General features: G+C 49.6%; 1 protein-coding gene across 2 annotated transcripts in view; it reads right to left on the bottom strand.

Moving 5' to 3' along the window:
- LOXL4 (lysyl oxidase like 4) overlaps positions 1–22,216 on the bottom strand; it is a 107,287-nt gene that overhangs the window by 67,732 nt on the left and 17,339 nt on the right. The window contains exons 1-3 of one of the 2 annotated variants that reach the window (XM_072129501.1): positions 20,780–20,903; positions 19,042–19,205; positions 17,054–17,369 (exon numbers count right to left, since the gene is read on the bottom strand). In XM_072129501.1, coding sequence (XP_071985602.1) covers positions 17,054–17,327 — 274 coding nt within the window. In that variant the 5' untranslated portion in view covers positions 17,328–17,369; positions 19,042–19,205; positions 20,780–20,903. Of the gene's footprint in view, positions 1–17,053; positions 17,370–19,041; positions 19,206–20,779; positions 20,904–22,216 lie in introns of those variants that run through there. The other variant, XM_072129502.1, reaches the window with a different exon arrangement.

The raw sequence follows: 22,216 nt of genomic DNA, 5'->3' as shown, positions 1-22,216 counted from the left end.
AGACCACCTGCCGACTAGTAAAAAGGTAGGGCTTGATCCTCATAAAGAGACACTTCCTGTCCCACTTGGACTGGGGACCATAGATATTAATTAGGCGAAGTTCTTGTCCCTTCATGAGGACATCCAGGATCAGGCACCTCCCCATTTCTAACTCAATAACTCGTCGGCATTCTACCGGTGCGGTAAAGAGGACCGCCACTCCGCTATACGGCTCGGCCGCAAGAGACCAATAGGAAGGCCCGTGTCTCCATTCCCTCTTAGCTTTAAACACGGCCGCCAAATCTGGCAACCTGGTCTCCTGCAAAAATAAAATGTCGGCTTCAACACGGCCGAGAAAATCAAAGGCTGCAAATCTAGCCGCATCAGACTTAATGCTGGCGACATTAATGGACGCCAGCGTCAACGGAGTGGGTGCCGCCATCATGAGTGATTGAGTTAGACGGCTTTTTTCTTATTGCTTCCCCTCCCCCGACTCTCCTCTGACGATGATCCCCTTTCTTTTTTCCCATCAGATTTAGGGCAACTTCTTTTTAATGAAATTGTGGTGTCCATGTTATTATTGGACCCCAAGGACCCACCCGGACCACCCTCTCCTTCGTCCTTGTCTCCTGACTCTGAGTCAGTCTCCCACTCTGAGGACCCGGCTTCCCCAGAGGATAGAGACTCGGCGCCCCCTGCAGGCTGCTCCGCCGCCACCTCCAGAACCCCACCCTCAGCCTCTCCTTCCGAGGAGGCGATCTCATCGAGGGTGAGGAACCGGTTGGAAAGCTCAACCAGAGGGGAGGAAGTTTTCCCTTCCTTAGGTACCTTAGATACGCCGCGCTTTTTCTTTTTCTGCTTGCGCTTATTTTCTAGCCAAATCCTGTTATCCTCATCCATACTCTCATAATGGGAGGACGTGGAGGACATGGCACCTTTCTCGCGCTCCATCCTCCTGACCTCCTCATCCAACTCATCATCCCTCAGGGCCTCAGTAGCATGACCAGCCTCTGAGGAAGGACCCAGGGTCACCCCAGCAACCTGAGGCTTCCCCAGTTCTCTCCCTTTTTGTCTGGCTTCAAGCCGCCTCAACTGAGAAGGTGACTTATTCTTGCTTTTCTTCACAGGCCCCTCAGCTCCTCCACCTCTGCTGGTACCTTCCCCAGCAGAAGCAACCACATGGCTCTCCTCCACTGGGGTCACAACCGCATTGGCAAAGGAGCGAGGACAACGGCTGAAAGGGTGACCGAGCTCACCACACAGGTTACACCTAATGTCCTTACAGGATGCAGCGAGATGACCTAGCCCACCACACAAAGCGCACTTCTGCACTTGGCAGCTGGCGCTAAAGTGTGTGGGGTCACCGCACCTGTGACAGACCTTCGGCTGCCCCTGGTAGAAAATCAGGATTCTGTCCCGTCCAAGAAAGGCTGAAGAAGGAATGTGGGCGACTGTGCCGCCTGAACACTTCAACTTCATCATGAAGGTCCAGGCTCCAGACCAAATGCCAAATTCATCGCGGTTTTTCTGAGGTACCTGTACAACCTCACCATAACGACTGAGCCAAGTCATGATGTCCATGCAAGAAAGTGACTCGTTACGGGTCAAAACGGTCACCTTCTTGACTGCGTTTTGTCGAGACACTGCTTGCACAGCAAAGTCTCGCCATGCGGGCTCGTTCTTTGCCAGCTCATAATTCGACCAGAAGAGCTCTAAGCCCTCCGGCCGAACAAAGCTGACATCGAACTCCGGAGTACCATAAGGATGTATCAGGGCAAAGATGTCACTAGCCCTGAAGTTCATCTTCAGGAGGAGCTCCACCACCCTTGACCTGGGTGGGCATGCGTCACTGCCCCTCCAGCGAAGACGAACCACATTCCTACGGGAAGCTCCGGGCCCACTTGTGGGTAAAGACCATACAGTCTCTCCCCCCCTTTTCTCTTGGAAGGCTGCCAGGCCATGCCTGTCTGTCCAGAAGGACAGATCAACATCTCTCCCCTCTACAGTGATTGACTTTTCCCCTCTCCTGAGAGCCTCCAGAAGACGCCTTTGCAAAACGCTATTCCCAGAGTCAGGAGACAAGGAGTTAACCCCACTTGCCCCAGCGGTGACACTCGCATAGCTCCTTATGGGAGCGGCCACCACTGGGGGTGCAGATGGTCCAGCACGCACAACAGGATCACCCCCCTCAGCACCATTCACCACTCCCACATTCACCACACTATGTGCATTACTGCCTCGCTTCCTTGCATCACTCACACCAGCTGGGCCAGGAGGACCTGGGGTTGCCTCGGCGTCACTGGGCACTGGGGGTAGAGCCACCTCCATAGCTGATACAGCCTGAGAAGAGGCAGCTCCAACCCCGATCTTAAAGGTGCCCTCTGCCTCATTGGCATTAACCCCTTGTTGTCCAGTAGTTTTTTTAATATTTCTGCTCTGCTGCTCGCTGGATGCAAGAGGCCACTTGCCCTTGCAGACTCCGGACAGTCTTTTTGTGCCCTCTCCAGGGTCAGATGATCCAATGCAAAACAACACTTTTCCTGCGCCTTTCTCTGCAGGCTGTTCGGGATGCTTGGGAGGCGCCGCACCACAAGCCCCAGCAGCCCCATCACACTGCCGCTGCTCACCGGAGCTAGATGCAGCCACAGTGCTAGGGGCCACAGGAGCCACCGCCACTGCCCCTGGCACCGGGCCACCCCCCCCTCCCACTAGGGGGCAGCGCACAGTACCAGGACCTGCCGGATCGCCCTCACTGTCCGGCCTTTCGGCCGATGCCTTCCCTGCACCATCCTTGCTACTACAAACAAGGCTGGTGCTCTGCGCCATGATGGAACGTGGCTTTGCACTCTCCCCGCACCCTGGCACCGAGTCCACTGCAGGATTCGTGCTGGGCTGGGTTACGGGGCCTACACGACAGGCTGACACTGCTGCCCGCCCGGAGGAAACAGGGAGGGGACGAAACACCAGATTCACCTCCTGAGACGCCTTGGTCTTCTTGGGTCTCGTCTTCTTCCTCTTTTGGTCGTCATCTGGCATATCATCGCCGAAGGAGAAGTTCTGGAGGTGAACTGGAGACTCAAGCTGGCGTATCTGAGCCATTAGCGCCCCCCCCTGGCCGCTGTCATCACTTTCCTCCTCCAGGTTGGCAGAGCCGCAGCCTGATGGTAATGGCGCTTGCTCCGCAGGCAGCCTGTCGTGCGAGGCCTGCTGATGTTGGTGCAGGCCACCAGACGGACACGGCAGGTCTTCCTCATCCTCCTCATCATCGCTATCATCCGCCTGGATCTGAAGCCCCTTCAGTTTTCTTAACTGCTCCTGGCGCATGTCATCAAACCGGGCATCATTCTCCAACTTTTCACGGAACGGACCGCTGTGCTCGCGGATTAGATGTCGCTTCTCCTGCAGAGCGGTGACCTCGGCTTTTAGTCTGTCTATGGTGGTAAGTAGATCAGACTTTTTCTTTCTCTGCGTAGCCACCCCCGCTAGGGCCAAGGTCTCCCGTATCTCCTCCTGGAGCCTCCTCAGCGCCTTGCCAGCTTCCTCGTACTCACGGAGGTGCTCAGCAATCCGGGAGCCATAGATGGTAGCAGACTCCCGGGCCTTTAGATGTCCCCATGCTTTTTGCACACCTCCGTGAGCACCCAGCTTTCCAGCTGAACCACCCAGCTTTCCCGCACATACATCCAGCTTTCCAGGAGGAGCACTCAGGCTGATGTCACTTGCCTTGATCTTCTGTGTTCCGGAGACCTTGCGGCTTCCCTGGGTCTTGGGGGTGGCAGCCGAGGTCACATCGCTGCGTCCTTGGCTCCGGGCAGATCTTCTTACACCCTCCGATTTGGCCGGTAACTGGCTTCTCCTGCCCCCCGCCGGCCTGGTCCGGGAGACAGGAGCCTGGGATTTTCCTGCAGGATTCATCCCACAGAACCCACTCCCTCCCTGGGGAGGAGAGAGCAGGCCTGGGTGGATTGGGTTTGCTCCAGGTGGTGCAGGAGCTCAGCAGAACACAACCACACCCGTCAGCAGTTCACAGCAGAATGATCCAGCACTCACTATTCTGCTGCTGGTGCAGTCAATGTGTACATACATGACATTACGTATCCTGTACTGATCCTGAGTTACATCCTGTATAATACTCTAGAGCTGCACTCACTATTCTGCTGCTGGTGCAGTCACTGTGTACATACATGACATTACTTATCCTGTACTGATCCTGAGTTACATCCTGTATTATACTCCAGAGCTGCACTCACTATTCTGCTGCTGGTGCAGTCACTGTGTACATACATGACATTACTTATCCTGTACTGATCCTGAGTTACATCCTGTATTATACCCCAGAGCTGCACTCACTATTCTGCTGCTGCTGGTGCAGTCACTGTGTACATACATGACATTACGTATCCTGTACTGATCCTGAGTTACATCCTGTATTATACCCCAGAGCTGCACTCACTATTCTGCTGCTGGTGCAGTCAATGTGTACATACATGACATTACGTATCCTGTACTGATCCTGAGTTACATCATGTATTATACCCCAGAGCAGCACTCACTATTCTGCTGCTGGTGCAGTCACTGTGTGCATACATGACATTACTTATCCTGTACTGATCCTGAGTTACATCCTGTATTATACCCCAGAGCTGCACTCACTATTCTGCTGCTGCTGGTGCAGTCACTGTGTACATACATGACATTACGTATCCTGTACTGATCCTGAGTTACATCCTGTATTATACCCCAGAGCTGCACTCACTATTCTGCTGCTGGTGCAGTCAATGTGTACATACATGACATTACGTATCCTGTACTGATCCTGAGTTACATCCTGTATAATACTCTAGAGCTGCACTCACTATTCTGCTGCTGGTGCAGTCACTGTGTACATACATGACATTACTTATCCTGTACTGATCCTGAGTTACATCCTGTATTATACTCCAGAGCTGCACTCACTATTCTGCTGCTGGTGCAGTCACTGTGTACATACATGACATTACTTATCCTGTACTGATCCTGAGTTACATCCTGTATTATACCCCAGAGCTGCACTCACTATTCTGCTGCTGCTGGTGCAGTCACTGTGTACATACATGACATTACGTATCCTGTACTGATCCTGAGTTACATCCTGTATTATACCCCAGAGCTGCACTCACTATTCTGCTGCTGGTGCAGTCAATGTGTACATACATGACATTACGTATCCTGTACTGATCCTGAGTTACATCATGTATTATACCCCAGAGCAGCACTCACTATTCTGCTGCTGGTGCAGTCACTGTGTGCATACATGACATTACTTATCCTGTACTGATCCTGAGTTACATCCTGTATTATACCCCAGAGCTGCACTCACTATTCTGCTGCTGGTGCAGTCACTGTACATACATGACATTACTTATCCTGTACTGATCCTGAGTTACATCCTGTATTATACCCCAGAGTTGCACTCACTATTCTGCTGGTGCAGTCACTATGTACATACATGACATTACTTATCCTGTACTGATCCTGAGTTACATCCTGTATTATACTCCAGAGCTGCACTCACTATTCTGCTGCTGGTGCAGTCACTGTGTACATACATGACATTACTTATCCTGTACTGACCCTGAGTTACATCCTGTATTATACTCCAGAGCTGCACTCACTATTCTGCTGCTGGTGCAGTCACTGTGTACATACATGACATTTCTTATCCTGTACTGATCCTGAGTTACATCCTGTATTATACCCCAGAGCTGCACTCACTATTCTGCTGCTGGTGTAGTCACTGTGTACATACATGACATTACTTATCCTGTACTGATCCTGAGTTACATCCTGTATTATACCCCAGAGCTGCACTCACTATTCTGCTGCTGGTGTAGTCACTGTGTACATACATGACATTACTTATCCTGTACTGATCCTGAGTTACATCCTGTATTATACCCCAGAGCTGCACTCACTATTCTGCTGCTGGTGCAGTCACTGTGTACATACATGACATTACTTATTCTGTACTGGTCCTGAGTTACATCCTGTATTATACTCCAGAGCTGCACTCACTATTCTGCTGCTGGTGCAGTCACTGTGTACATACATGACATTACTTATTCTGTACTGGTCCTGAGTTACATCCTGTATTATACCCCAGAGCTGCACTCACTATTCTGCTGCTGGTGCAGTCACTGTGTACATACATGACATTACTTATCCTGTACTGATCCCGAGTTACATCCTGTATTATACTCCAGAACTGCACTCACTATTCTGCTGCTGGTGCAGTCACTGTGTACATACATGACATTACTTATCCTGTACTGATCCTGAGTTATATCCTGTATTATACCCCAGAGCTGCACTCACTATTCTGCTGCTGCTGGTGCAGTCACTGTGTACATACATGACATTACTTATCCTGTACTGATCCTGAGTTACATCCTGTATTATACCCCAGAGCTGCACTCACTATTCTGCTGCTGCTGGTGCAGTCACTGTGTACATACATGACATTACTTATCCTGTACTGATCCTGAGTTACATCCTGTATTATACCGCAGAGCTGCACTCACTATTCTGCTGCTGGTGCAGTCACTGTGTATATACATGACATTACTTATCCTGTACTGATCCTGAGTTACATCCTGTATTATACTCCAGAGCTGCACTCACTATTCTGCTGCTGGTGCAGTCACTGTGTACATACATGACATTACTTATCCTGTACTGATCCTGAGTTACATCCTGTAGATCTTTTATTTTATATAAAAGTAAAAAAACATAACAACACAAACCAAACATAATATACAATATATACAATATCTTACCTGCTGGTCCAGCCACATTCACTCCTAGCAAAACATTAACTTACAATACACCGAAATGAATAACACCAAATACTACAACCCCCACCCAACCGATTGTCACATCCTCAACCAAACCAATAAACAATAAGACAAGCCACACCCACAAATAAACATAAATGACTATAAATATACATAAACCCACCCCACACCCTCTAATAACAAACCACCCCACACAGATCACATCCCACACCCGTTTTTTTTTAATATATAATAACAAATACACATAACACTACACTAAACTAGATCCCTCGCCCGCACCCTCCCCTTCCCCCCAGACACTGGTCTAACGTCCAAAGTTTGCGTTAAGTAGTCCAGACCAGTGCCCAGGGTCATAGAGTCCAAGGTCAGTTCGTAAATCCCACCACCATCACCCCCCTCCCAACCTAACACTGTGTCCCAAACCCCACTATATACAATATATACAATATATATACAGTATTTACAACATAACATAAAGAAAACAGAATACAATTAAAATCTCAACAACATCAATCAAAACCACATAAAGCCCAGGTTCGGCGCCTGCAGCCCCACATCACTACATGCCCAGAACACAAAACAAAAATCTACAGTGCAGCATCAGCCCAACACCAGGAGCGGAGATGACAGACTAAGGGACACTAAAGGAGAACCCCCTCCAAAGGAGAGAGGCCCTCCCCGTGCCCAGCCTCTCATACTCCAGAGAGCGCACCTTCACCAGGTCACCCAGAATGTTCCTAACCACCTCATCCACCGGGAGGATTTTACGCTGCGTCGATACTAAACACTGTGCGTTCCACGTGTGGTACCTGACCACTAGACTAACTAGGAATAACGTGCATCGGTCCCGGCCACCCAGGCCTCTGAATGATCCATAGGCCCACTCCGCATAGGAGAGACCGGCCAACCCGGGCCAATGGATGGAAGCGCCCACCCGGTTGTACACCTCTGTGTTAAAGGGGCACTGAAGCAGGAAGTGGTCCATGCTCTCCAGCAGGCCACCGCACTCCTCCCGGGGACAGCCCCTTTCCTCAGAGCTCCTACACTTCAGATTATCCCTCACACACAGCTTTCCATGGAAGCAGCGCCAAGTCACGTCCCAAAACTTCAAGGGGATCCTGATGGAATTCAATAAACTCAAACCCACCCCCAGATCCCGACTTGGGCAATCCCTGAGGGCCAGAGGCTTCTGGAAATGGGTCAACAGAACCCTCTTGTCAAGGAGTTTCCTCAAAATGGTCCTGATCTCCCACATTCCCAGACCCCACCGGCGAATCACCTTCAGAACCGGGGTAGCGTAAGCCGGAAGATGCCCATGCGGTGTACGGAGATCCTTCACTTGTCCTCCTGTCTCCCATTCCTGGAAGAAAGGCCGAAACCATCCCCTACAGGAGTATACCCACGGAGGAGCCCATCCCCTGCAGGAGTATACCCACGGAGGAGCCCATCCCCTGCAGGAGTATACCCACGGAGGAGCCCATCCCCTACAGGAGTATACCCACGGAGGAGCCCTCTCTTTCCAGAGGTTTGCTACATTGATCTTAAGAAAGGTATTCACTAGGAACACCACAGGGTTGACCATACACAACCCTCCTTGTCTCCTCGTGCGGTAAGTAACCTCCCTCTTGATAAGGTTCAGCCTATTCCCCCATAACAGCTGGAAGAACAGACTGTAGACCCGAGTCCAGAGGGGTTCTGGCAACATGCACACACTGCCCAGATATATCAGCAATGGGAGCAGGTAAGTTTTAATCAAGTTCACCCTTTCCCTGAGGGTCAAAGACCAACCCTTCCACTGGTCCACCTTCTGGGCGGCGATCTTAAGCCTGTTGTCCCAGTTTTGCATGGGGTAATCCCCCTGGCCAAATTCGATGCCGAGAACTTTGGCAGAGTCTTGGGGCCCTGGAAGAGTGTCCGGGAGATCAAAGCCTGGATCCCCCTCTCCCAGCCAGAGACTCTCACACTTATCCCGGTTGATCTTGGACCCAGAAGCCTCTGAGTAGCGGTCAACCTCCGACATCACCCATTGCGCCTCCCCTCTCGAGGACACAAAAACGGTGACATCATCGGCATACGCTACCACCCTTAGAGTGGCTTCCGGTGCCGCCTGGTCCATCCCGACTCCCACCAACGGCCCACGATCAACCCTCCTAAGGAATGGGTCAATCGCGAACACGTATAAAAGTGGGCTCAGAGGACAACCCTGGCGAACACCAGACCCAACCTCAAAAGAGCGGCCAATCCAACCGTTCACAAGCGGGAAACTCTCTGCCCCTGCGTACAAAACCTTTAGCCAATTGACAAACTCCCCCGGCAGGCCATACCTCAGAAGGACAGACCAGAGGTACTCGCGGTTAACCCGATCAAACGCTTTTGCCTGATCCAAGGACAGCAAGTACCCCTTCCAGTTACCAGCCCTGCCCTGCTCCACTGCCTCCCGAACACAAAGCACAGCACTAAATGTACTGCGGCCTGGAACAGAGCAGTGCTGGGTCCCCGAAAGGAGCCGGGGCGCAAACTGCACCAGCCGATTAAACAGCACCTTTGCCAAAACCTTTCTGTCCGCATTGAGAAGCGCTATGGGACGCCAGTTCTCAATACGAGATCGGTCCTTACCCTTTGACAGGATGATCAGGGCAGACCTCCTCATTGACTTCGGCAGAGCGCCCGAGGAAAGACACTCATTGAATACCTCAGTCAAGAGGGGAACCAAGGCGTCCTTAAAGGTCTTATAAAACTCGGATGTTAAGCCATCCGGACCCGGCGATTTCTTGAGGGCGAGCCCTTCAATCGCCCGGCTGACTTCCTCTTCCCTGATCATCTCTGTCAAAACATCAAGAGAGGGGTCTACTCCTGGCTCAGGGACAGTTTCAGCCAGGAAAGCCGACATCACATCCCGATCTAGATCCTTCCTGCCCAAGAGGTGCGAGTAGAAGAATCTGACGACCTCCAGAATCCCTGATCTGGACCTTTTCAGGGATCCCGTACTGTCAACCAGTCCCGTGACAACTTTACCATTCACTGACATCTTGCAGTTTCTGTAAGGGTCGGGCGAGCGGTATTTCCCGTAATCCCTCTCAAAAACCAAAGATGCGTGTCTATCGTACTGACACCTCTTCAGCAAGGATTTCACTCTGGAGATGTCCTCACGACTACCTCCAGTCGAGACGAGACGCTCGAGTTTCCTCCTCAGGCCCTGATACAGGCGGTACCTGTCCAGGCTCCTGAGGCTCGAGAGCTGGCGGAAGAATCTCGCCACCCTTTTCTTGAGCATCTCCCACCACTCTGACTTACTGCTACAAAGGCCCAGCAATGGTACCTGGCTCTGAAGAAAGTCCTCAAAGGATTGTCTGATCTCCGCTTCTTCCAGGAGAGACGAATTGAGCTTCCAGTAGCCTCTTCCCATCCGGGGGGTCTCTGTAACATTCAGAGAAAACAAAATTAGACAGTGGTCGGAGAACTCCACCTCAACAACAGAAACTGCTGAAGAAATGGCTTCCTCCTTTAAATAAAACCTGTCTATTCTAGACCTGCAGCTAGCCCTATAATAGGTGAACCCCGCGTGGCCTGGGGTGTGCCGGATGTGGACATCCACCAGGCGAGCCTCACTGGCTATGCTATTAAGAGCGACGCTATCATAAGTCAGCTTGTCTCTGGAACCTCCCCTATCCTGGGACCTCATGACAGCATTGAAGTCCCCTCCAAAGACCACCTGCCGACTTGTAAAAAGGTAGGGCTTGATCCTCATAAAGAGACACTTCCTGTCCCACTTGGACTGGGGACCATAGATGTTAATAAGACGAAGTTCTTGTCCCTTCATGAGGACATCCAGGATCAGGCACCTCCCCATTTCTAACTCAATAACTCGTCGGCATTCTACCGGTGCGGTAAAAAGGACCGCCACTCCGCTATACGGCTCGGCCGCAAGAGACCAATAGGAAGGCCCGTGTCTCCATTCCCTCTTAGCTTTATACACGGCCGCCAAATCTGGCAGCCTGGTCTCCTGCAAAAATAAAATGTCGGCTTCAACGCGGCCGAGAAAATCAAAGGCCGCAAATCTAGCCGCATCAGACTTAATGCTGGCGACATTAATGGACGCCAGCGTCAACGGAGTGGGTGCCGCCATCATGAGTGATTGAGTTAGACGGCTTTCTTTTTACCCATCTTACCACCACCCTCGGGAAATGAACACCCCCTTTTTAGACATATTGTGGTGTCCATCTCCCGCACCTCTGATGCTTCAGGGGCAGATCCAGGACCTGCCTCCTCATCCTCGTCTCCAGACTCTGGGCCAGTCTCCCCTTCTGAGGACCCTGACTCCCCAGGGGGAGACTCGGCACCCCCTGCAGGCCCCTCCGCCACCTCTGGCCCTTCACCCTCAGCCCCTCCATTGGCAGGAGAGGCTCCATCCAGGGCCAGGAATCGATTTGAAAGTTCGACCAGCGGGGGGTCGGCTGCACCTTCCTTGGGTACCTTAGTCAGGGAGGGAGAAGATTTTACACCTCCCTTCTTTTTACCCTTTTTCTTCTTTTTGGCGCCACGCTTACGCTTTTCCTCTAGCCACGCCCTATTATCCTCATCCATACTCTCATAATGGGAGGAGTCTGAGGACGTGGCACCTTCCTCTCTCTCAATCCTCCTGACCTCCTCATCCAGTACATCATCCCCAGGGGCCTCAGCGACAGGTGTGGTCTCCAGGAGAGCGCCAGAGGTTGTCCCAGCAGCCCGAGACTCCCCCCGCTCTCTCTCCTGTTGACGCTTCTCTAGACGCCTTAGCTGGGCAGGCGTCTTTTTCCTGTCTTTCTTCCCTGGCCCCTCCACTCCTCCGCCTCTGCTAGTCCCCTCCCCAGCAGATTCAGCCTCATGGCTTTCATCCGCTGAGGCTGAGCCCGCATTAGCGAAGGAAAGAGGACAACGACTGTACGGGTGACCGAGATCACCACACAGGTTACACCTAATCTGCCCTGTACAGGATGCAGCGAGATGGCCGACACCCCCGCCGCAACTGTGACACAGCTTAGGCTGCCCCCAGTAGAAGATCAGGATCCGATCCCTCCCCAGGAAGGCTGATGAAGGGATGTGGGCGACTGAGTTACCTGAACGCCTCAACTTCACCATGAAGGTCCAGGCCCCTGACCAGATACCATACTCATCACGATTTTTTTCCGGTACTCCCAGTACCTCTCCGTAGCGATTCATCCAGGTCATGATGTCAAAGCAAGATAGTGATTCGTTACGGGTAAGAACGGTCACTTTCTTAAGTTCGCTCTGGCGGGACACTGCTTGCACAGCAAAGTCCCGCCACTCGGGCTCGTTGTGTCTCAGCTCATAGTTGGACCAGAAGAGCTCAAGCCCCTCCGGCCGAACAAAGCTGATATCAAACTCAGATGTACCATAGGGATGGATCAAGGCAAAGATGTCAGCCGCCTTGAAGTCCATCTTCAGCAGCAGCTCAACTACCCGTGCCCGAGGGGGACACACATCACTGCCACGCCACCGAAGACGGACCACATTCCTACGGTTAGCACCCGGCCCGGTTGTCGGGAGAGACCATGATGTCTCCCTGCCTCTTTGCTCTCGAAAGGCACACAGGCCGTGCCTCTCTATCCAAAACGACAAATCAACCTCCTGCCCCGCTACATTGATCGTCCTTTCTCCTTTCTTTAAGGCCTGCAGGAGGCGCCGTTGCAAAAAGCCGTCCCCAGAGCCCAGAGACGAGGATGATGGAACCCTACTTCCCCCAGCAGCGACACTGGCATAGCTCTTAATAGGGGCCGCCACTGGGGGAGCAACCGGACCAACCCCTGCACCCACCACATTAACACTACCCACCTCAACCGCGCCACCCACACCACCAGTCACTCCATCACTCACCCCCAAAGCTGGAAAAGATTCAGCACCACTCACACCATTCACATTATCCACCACAACATTACTGACTCCACTCACACTGGCTGGACCAGCAACAACATTAGGGGACATGACCACCTCCGCATCTTCAGGCACAAGGGACGGGGATCCCCCCGCAGAGCATCGCCCAGAGGGGACCCCGACTTGTGTCACACTTGTGCCCTCCGCATCATCGGTAGCAGATGTTATTTTACTTTTCTTAGGGGAAGGTAAGAGTCGCCGGTGATCTTTGGCCGGTGTGAGGCGCCGCTGATCCCCACCTTCCTCAGCACTTCTCTGCAGATTATCTCCAACTCCTACGCAAAACAGAACTTTAGGCTTGGGAGGTCCGGAGCCCTCAGCCTCAGCGACCCCTCCACGCTGCCGCCGCCCCATAACCAAGTGATCAGCGGCAACAGCATGAAGAGGCGCCGAGGCACCGGTAGCTGCCACCAGTGCCGGGCTATCCCCCCTCCCACTGGGGGACGCACCACAGCACTGGATTTGGATGGTATCGCCACTGCCGAGCCGCCCTGACTGTCCGGCCTTGCGGCCGATGTCTCCCCTGCTCCCCCACTGTTACCACAAACAGAGACGGAGCCCATCGCCACATCAGATGTCACACCTGTAATCTCCCCGCTCCCTGGCACTGAGTCCACTGCAGGACCCGCGCTGGGCTGGGTAACGGAGCTCGCACAGTGAGCTGACCCTGCGGCCGACTCAGGTTTTACGGGGAGGGGGCTGTAGACTAGACTCACCACTTCCACGGATTTGGTCTTCTTCTTTCGTGGTTTGCTGCCCCCCGGTGCATCCTCCGGCAGATCGTCTCCAAAAGTAAAGTCCTGGAGGTGCACAGGGGACTCGAGCCGTCTGATCTCCTCCATCAGCGCCCCTCCCTGGTGGCTGTCACTACAGCAGCCAGATGACATGGCCGCTTGTCCTGCAGGGGGCCCACTGCACGGCACCGGACTTTCCTCCTCCGTCTGACTCTCAGGCTGAAGCCCCATCAGCCGCCTCTGCTTCTCCTCCTCCATCTCCCGGAACCGTTTTAAGAATTTTTTCTTTAAACGGACCACTCCTCTCCAGCAGATAAGCTTTCCTCTCCTCCAAGATGTTAGTCTGGAGCCTGGAAATCTCTGCCATAATCTGCTCCTTCTTCCTCTTTGGGGCAGAGTTTGCCCTGGCATGGGCGCACCACAGCTCCTCCCGCAGCCTCCTCACCGTCTTGCTGGCTTCTTCGTACTCAGAGAGGTGGCCCAGAGCCCGGGAGGCATAGGTGGAAATAGACTCCCGGGTCCTCAGCATTCCCCAGCCCTCTTCACTGAGGTCAGCCTCACCTCTCTGAGCACTCAGCTTTCCCGTGGTATCCAGCTTTTCCGAGGTACCCAGCTTTTCCGAGGTACCCAGCTTCCCTGGGGTTTTGGCGCTTTTTGAAGCCTTAGCTGGCCTGGGGGGGTTTGGAGCAGCATTGCTGCTGTTCCTTGCAGATCTTCTCACCCCCAAGGCTTCCGCAGCGCTGGCCGGTTCCTGGCTACCCCTGCCTCCCGCCGGCCTAGACCGGGAAGCAGGAGCCTGGGGCTTGCCGCTCTGGCTCATGCCTGGAAACCCACTCCCTCCCTGGGAGAGGAGAGAGCAGGCCCCAGGTGGAGGTGGTTTTCCCTGGAGCTCAGAGCAGCAGCAGCACACAGCCTCTCACAGCAACAGACAGCTAACGAGCTAACGAGATACACCAGAGCTGCACTCACTATCTGCTGCTGGTGCAGTCACTGTGTACATACATGACATTACTTATCCTGTACTGATCCTGAGTTACATCCTGTATTATACCTCAGAGCTGCACTCACTATTCTGCTGCTGGTGCAGTCACTGTGTACATACATGACATTACTTATCCTGTACTGATCCTGAGTTACCTCCTGTATTATACCCCAGAGCTGCACTCACTATTCTGCTGCTGGTGCAGTCACTGTGTACATACATGACATTACTTATCCTGTACTGATCCTGAGTTACATCCTGTATTATACCCCAGAGCTGCACTCACTATCTGCTGCTGGTGCAGTCACTGTGTATATACATGACATTACTTATCCTGTACTGATCCTGAGTTACATCCTGTATTATACTCCAGAGCTGCACTCACTATTCTGCTGGTGCAGTCACTATGTATATACATGACATTACTTATCCTGTACTGATCCTGAGTTAAATCCTGTATTATACTCCAGAGCTGCACTCACTATTCTGCTGCTGGAGCAGTCACTGTGTATATACATGACATTACTTATCCTGTATTGATCCTGAGTTACATCCTGTATTATACCCCAGAGCTGCACTCACTATTCTGCTGCTGGTGCAGTCACTGTGTACATACATGACATTACTTATCCTGTACTGATCCCGAGTTACATCCTGTATTATACCCCAGAGCTGCACTCACTATTCTGCTGCTGGTGCAGTCACTGTGCATACATGACATTACTTATCCTGTACTGATCCTGAGTTACATCCTGTATTATACCCCAGAGCTGCACTCACTATTCTGCTGCTGGTGCAGTCACTGTGTACATACATGACATTACTTATCCTGTACTGACCCTGAGTTACATCCTGTATTATACTCCAGAGCTGCACTCACTATTCTGCTGGTGCAGTCACTATGTACATACATGACATTACTTATCCTGTACTGATCCTGAGTTACATCCTGTATTATACTACAGAGCTGCACTCACTATTCTGCTGCTGGTGCAGTCACTGTGCATACATGACATTACTTATCCTGTACTGATCCTGAGTTACATCCTGTATTATACTACAGAGCTGCACTCACTATTCTGCTGCTGGTGCAGTCACTGTGTACATACATGACATTACTTATCCTGTACTGATCCTGAGTTACATCCTGTATTATACTCCAGAGCTGCACTCACTATTCTGCTGGTGCAGTCACTATGTACATACATGACATTACTTATCCTGTACTGATCCTGAGTTACATCCTGTATTATACCCCAGAGCTGCACTCACTATTCTGCTGGTGCAGTCACTGTGTACATACATGACATTACTTATCCTGTACTGATCCTGAGTTACATCCTGTATTATACCCCAGAGCTGCACTCACTATTCTGCTGCTGGTGCAGTCACTGTGTACATACATGACATTACTTATCCTGTACTGATCCTGAGTTACATCCTGTATTATACTCCAGAGCTGCACTCACTATTCTGCTGCTGGTGCAGTCACTGTGTACATACATGACATTACTTATCCTGTACTGATCCCGAGTTACATCCTGTATTATACCCCAGAGCTGCACTCACTATTCTGCTGCTGGTGCAGTCACTGTGCATACATGACATTACTTATCCTGTACTGATCCTGAGTTACATCCTGTATTATACCCCAGAGCTGCACTCACTATTCTGCTGCTGGTGCAGTCACTGTGTACATACATGACATTACTTATCCTGTACTGATCCTGAGTTACATCCTGTATTATACTCCAGAGCTGCACTCACTATTCTGCTGCTGGTGCAGTCACTGTGTACATACATGACATTACTTATCCTGTACTGACCCTGAGTTACATCTTGTATTATACTACAGAGCTGCACTCACTATTCTGCTGCTGGTGCAGTCACTGTGTACATACATGACATTACTTATCCTGTACTGATCCTGAGTTACATCCTGTATTATACTCCAGAGCTGCACTCACTATTCTGCTGGTGCAGTCACTATGTACATACATGACATTACTTATCCTGTACTGATCCTGAGTTACATCCTGTATTATACCCCAGAGCTGCACTCACTATTCTGCTGGTGCAGTCACTGTGTACATACATGGCATTACTTATCCTGTACTGATCCTGAGTTACATCCTGTATTATACTCCAGAGCTGCACTCACTATTCTGCTGCTGGTGCAGTCACTGTGTACATACATGACATTACTTATCCTGTACTGATCCCGAGTTACATCCTGTATTATACCCCAGAGCTGCACTCACTATTCTGCTGCTGGTGCAGTCACTGTACATACATGACATTACTTATCCTGTACTGATCCTGAGTTACATCCTGTATTATACCCCAGAGCTGCACTCACTATTCTGCTGCTGGTGCAGTCACTGTGTACATACATGACATTACTTATCCTGTACTGATCCTGAGTTACATGCTGTATTATACACCAGAGCTGCACTCACTATTCTGCTGCTGGTGCAGTCACTGTGTACATACATGACATTACTTATCCTGTACTGATCCTGAGTTACAGCTGTGGAGTATAATACAGGATAGATTATGTAATATACATGTAGGTATCTGAATAATGTACTTACCTTCTCCTGGTCCATACTTCGCACTATGCGCCCAGTTCATTGCTATTTCATATCCCAGCTGTTTGCAGACGACATGAGCCACTTCTATGTTGAAGTCGTCGTCACACACGGTTCCCCATTGGCCGTTGTACAGGACCTCCAGCCGCCCCTCATTCGGCAGCCTGGAGGTCCCCGCTAGTCGCAGCTGGATTTGGGGAGCCCCTGCCTGGAGCTGCTGCCAGCACAAGTCTATGAGGGATGTAATAAATAATAAGAGGATCTGGGGCATCTTCATGTCTCACAGCGAGTAGTGGAGGGACAATTCGTGACTTTGTACCTACAGAGAAGAGAAATGAAGGATACAATGTTACATTGATGACACCTATGAATATGCACAGCAGCACAGAGTATTTCAGGCGGTGGCTTCATGTAGCAATTATTTCTATGGACCCTATTAGTTTGTACGGTAAACACAAAAGCTAAATATGGAATTTGCATACAATACCCATAAAGCATTGCCTGTGTCTGGGTCTCCCTAATCAAAGACAGCATTCAGATAGTTAAGGGTCCTGCAGAGTAATAACAGCCTCGCATTGAGGGAGAGTGGAAAAAAATGGGATTTTTATGGCGGATATGTTCAATTAGGAATAAAAATCCACAGTTTTGAAACAGATTCATCTCACAAGACAAAACTGGAAGCCATCCAGAAACACGGAGAGCGCGTTCATCCATTATAAAGTAACCAAGATGTCCTCAATGGTGGGACTGTGGTCTCCTACCTGGGGTCCTGCAGCTGCTGTGAGACTACTACCCCCAGCATAGTGCTGCCTGCTGGTTGTTGTAGTTCTGCAGCAGCTGCTCAGCCTCAGGTAGGAGAAGTATCGGCTTATCCCAACTGTTCTATGATTCATGATGTGCAGATCGGGTCCTGAATTATGGATCAGACAGGGATATGGATGGAGGGCAGGACGCCGCCATATACAAGCCACGTGCATGATGGGGGGTGATCTACGGGTAACTACTATTATAACCAGCGTGAGGATAAGTGACTGACTAGTAGTGGAAGACAATACGGACAACTTCCTGGGTCACACACCTCTCTCAGGATTGTCTTACATCAGGTAGACCATCAGGATACTATGCGGCTCTGTACTGGTAAGGAGTGGGGAGGGGGACAAGTCCCTACAATAGAGGGATCCATGATTGCTATGAAATCCCCAGTAGGGTCTTAAGACATAATCACACCTGAAGGTTTAAATCAGGTTTGATAAACCACTACTTCCCCTTAGATCTCTAAAATCTCTAATGTCCACATGGCCAAGAGATTATCCCCCATCCTAAATATTGCCCCAGGAGTTATGCAATACCGGGGGGCAATTCATTCTCAGACCCAGGAAGGTCCATGTGTGAGAAGTAGATTAACTCTACCAATTATTTGGGGGCAAGACTGGTTTCTCAAAATGTCTCCAAAATGTTGGGTGAACCCAAGCTTCAGAAATTTGGAGAACTACAATGTGGGCGTTCCCAAGGGTGTTATGTACACCCCCAACATTTGCATCTTGTCTGGGGGAATAAAGGAGGAGCTGCAGAACCGTTACAGTGTTGGACCACCAGAAATGGAGTGGACATCTGTGGAAGCTTCCCATGACCCAAATTACAGCAAGGGGTCCAGGAGCCTCAGGTGGTCCAAAAGGTTCTGTACTCTAGTTTGGAGCCTGATACAGATTTTGCACTTGGTGAACACTCAGGTGCCGGGAGTTTTGGACCAGGGTATGTAGAGACGTTATAGGGCGATTTTGGACATAAACCACCCACATCTTCTGGCGCATGCGCAGATAAGTTGGGCTTTACTATGCCAGATTTTGGAAACTGAACTTGTATAGTTTAGTGTCCCAAATTGCCGTGACAAGTTCCCTTTAAGAAAGAAGGGACCACAGTATTAGTATAGTGACCCCCATTATAGTGGGGAACATCATATCAGGACATAAAGGATATATTGTAGAACCTACCTGCGCGGCCTCTGTCGCTCCTTGGGGGGCTCTTCAGTGTTAGACAATAGGATGCAGCGTCTGGGAAGGATTTCTTGGATCCTTTATAAATTTCCGATAATCCTAGTGACATCCGTGTGTTGTATTATAGGGGAGCTCGTGCACACGTATGATCTACACAGGATCTGCAAGACAATGAGGACCTGTCAGCAACTCCATTAGTAATAATATAAGACAGATCCAGTCCTGGATCCAGTCCTGGCGTGACTGTGCATGCGAGGCGCAATAACGGACAAGAACGCGCCGCAGGTCATGGGGTCAGGATCAGAGACTTATGTCAGTGAGTAATTATCTACTGGACAGAACACAATCCTTTGTACATTCCCATGTAGTGCACAGAGGATACAGGACGTCCTAGGAGCGAGCTGCACAACCTCCGTCTGCTGCTGGAAAGCTTCCTCCAGTACAGAGCAGCAGGACACAGGAGTGATGAGTCAGAGGTTAGGAGAGGTCCATACACTTGTGTGTCCTACTGAACAACCCTCAGGCTCCACCAAATACTGATATACCTGCATGTAATGAAGATTTTTTTAGGTAGAAATCTCCAACTTAAAACTTTCTAGCAGTTAAAAAACTAAACTTCAAGCATTATGGGAGTTGTAGTTTCCCTATAGCTGTACAGAGATGTTTGAAAGACCATTCGGAGGAGCCAAGTTATCAAGACAAATCCTATCCTGGACTTTTTCTTTAAGATAGAGCCCTTAAAGGGATTGTCCAGGATTAGAGAAACATGGCTGCTTTCTACCTCAAAACAGTGACTCTGCTGTCTTTAGGTTGTGTCTGACATTATAGCTCAGCTCTGATAAGAAAAATTGGGGAAATTTTGTAATTCATCACAGAACTTGTGGGTAGGTATATTGCTGTTTTGTAGAGAGCAGCCATGTCTTTTTTTTATAACTCCTAGACAACCCCTTTAAGAGGGGGGGCTTAAACCTCCTCCCTATGCAGGACATTGAATACAGCTACAATTAGATTTGGAGGACCCAGCTTATCCATGCAATTAATTAATGTCAATGAAGACTGTGTTATACCTCTGTTCACCTGCGGGGGCAGTGCAGAAAAATGGAACACATACTACTAAGCTTCCAAATTGTGATTGTAGGCGATCAATGAGGGTCTAACTAATAGCAACTCATGTAATCCGCTTATTCATTAAGGGACCTGCCATAAGAAAGGGATTTCCCCAAAATTTGCCAGTTTCAATAAAATATTTTCAGTACATTTATCAATTAAAAGTGTTTAGAATTCTAAATGATTCTATTCTATTTGAAATGATGTATTAACCCATCAAACACCACGTAGGTAGAAAAAAACAAAACTACAGCCGACCAAACTTCTTATAAACAAATTAAAAAAATTTTTTTTTTAAGTTTTTATACATTTTCTTTAAAATTTTCTATATTCTATAGTGACCTGGAATGTGACGGGTATAAAATCCTTTCATGTGGTTATTAGGAACATATTTTCCCAACAAGACGTCGCCTCATTCACTCCCCAAACTATTTTTGCACAAATTTTTTCCCCTAATTCACACATGCAAAATAGCTCAAAAACTTCATTTACTACGGGAAAAAAAAAATTCCCCAAGGATCGTGTCTGGGATAGGAAGACCCTCACACAAGAAGCTGAAGACAGAAGTCACAAAAAGTTACAAAAACATATATTAAAAAAATTCTATAAATCGAGTGTAAAGACTCACATGCAGTGGTTAGGAGCAGCGCAGATTCCTGCTGGATGCCAAAATTCCAGCTCGGTTCCCTCTTCCTCAAATATACACTGGCAGCCGGGTGACTGGCGGCTCTCACAGGGGTGTTTGTTCCTACAGGCAGCGCTCCGGACCCTCCCACTTAATTCAAGGTAGACGGTCAGAACTTCCATAGAAAGGTATTCCACAGCCTCGTATTGCCCCCTCAAGGTCCAACACCCTGTGACACATATATTCCGAGACTATCGCCCTCTTCTATGTAATATATAGGACACAGCAGCTATGGATGTAGCAGAGACTATCGCCCTCTTCTATGTAATATATAGGACACAACAGCTATGGATGTAGCAGACTATCGCCCTCTTCTATGTAATATATAGGACACAACAGCTATGGATGTAGCAGACTATCGCCCTCTTCTATGTAATATATAGGACACAGCAGCTATGGATGTAGCAGACTATCGCCCTCTTCTATGTAATATATAGGACACAGCAGCTATGGATGTAGCAGACTATCGCCCTCTTCTATGTAATATATAGGACACAGCGGCTATGGATGTAGCAGACTATCGCCCTCTTCTATGTAATATATAGGACACAGCAGCTATGGATGTAGCAGACTATCGCCCTCTTCTATGTAATATATAGGACACAGCGGCTATGGATGTAGCAGACTATCGCCCTCTTCTATGTAATATATAGGACACAGCAGCTATGGATGTAGCAGACTATCGCCCTCTTCTATGTAATATATAGGACATAACAGCTATGGATGTAGCAGACTATCGCCCTCTTCTATGTAATATATAGGACACAGCAGCTATGGATGTAGCAGACTATCGCCCTCTTCTATGTAATATATAGGACACAGCGGCTATGGATGTAGCAGACTATCGCCCTCTTCTATGTAATATATAGGACACAGCAGCTATGGATGTAGCAGACTATCGCCCTCTTCTATGTAATATATAGGACACAGCAGCTATGGATGTAGCAGACTATCGCCCTCTTCTATGTAATATATAGGACACAGCGGCTATGGATGTAGCAGACTATCGCCCTCTTCTATGTAATATATAGGACACAGCAGCTATGGATGTAGCAGACTATCGCCCTCTTCTATGTAATATATAGGACATAACAGCTATGGATGTAGCAGACTATCGCCCTCTTCTATGTAATATATAGGACACAGCAGCTATAGATGTAGCAGACTATCGCCCTCTTCTATGTAATATATAGGACATAACAGCTATGGATGTAGCAGAGACTATCGCCCTCTTCTATGTAATATATAGGACACAACGGCTATGGATGTAGCAGACTATCGCCCTCTTCTATGTAATATATAGGACACAGCAGCTATGGATGTAGCAGACTATCGCCCTCTTCTATGTAATATATAGGACACAGCAGCTATGGATGTAGC

Source organism: Engystomops pustulosus, chromosome 11 (genome assembly GCF_040894005.1).
Source record: "Engystomops pustulosus chromosome 11, aEngPut4.maternal, whole genome shotgun sequence".
In the NCBI taxonomy this organism is placed as follows: domain Eukaryota; kingdom Metazoa; phylum Chordata; class Amphibia; order Anura; family Leptodactylidae; genus Engystomops; species Engystomops pustulosus.
Note: the sequence above shows the minus strand (reverse complement) of the source record. Positions and strands in the feature narration are given on the sequence as shown.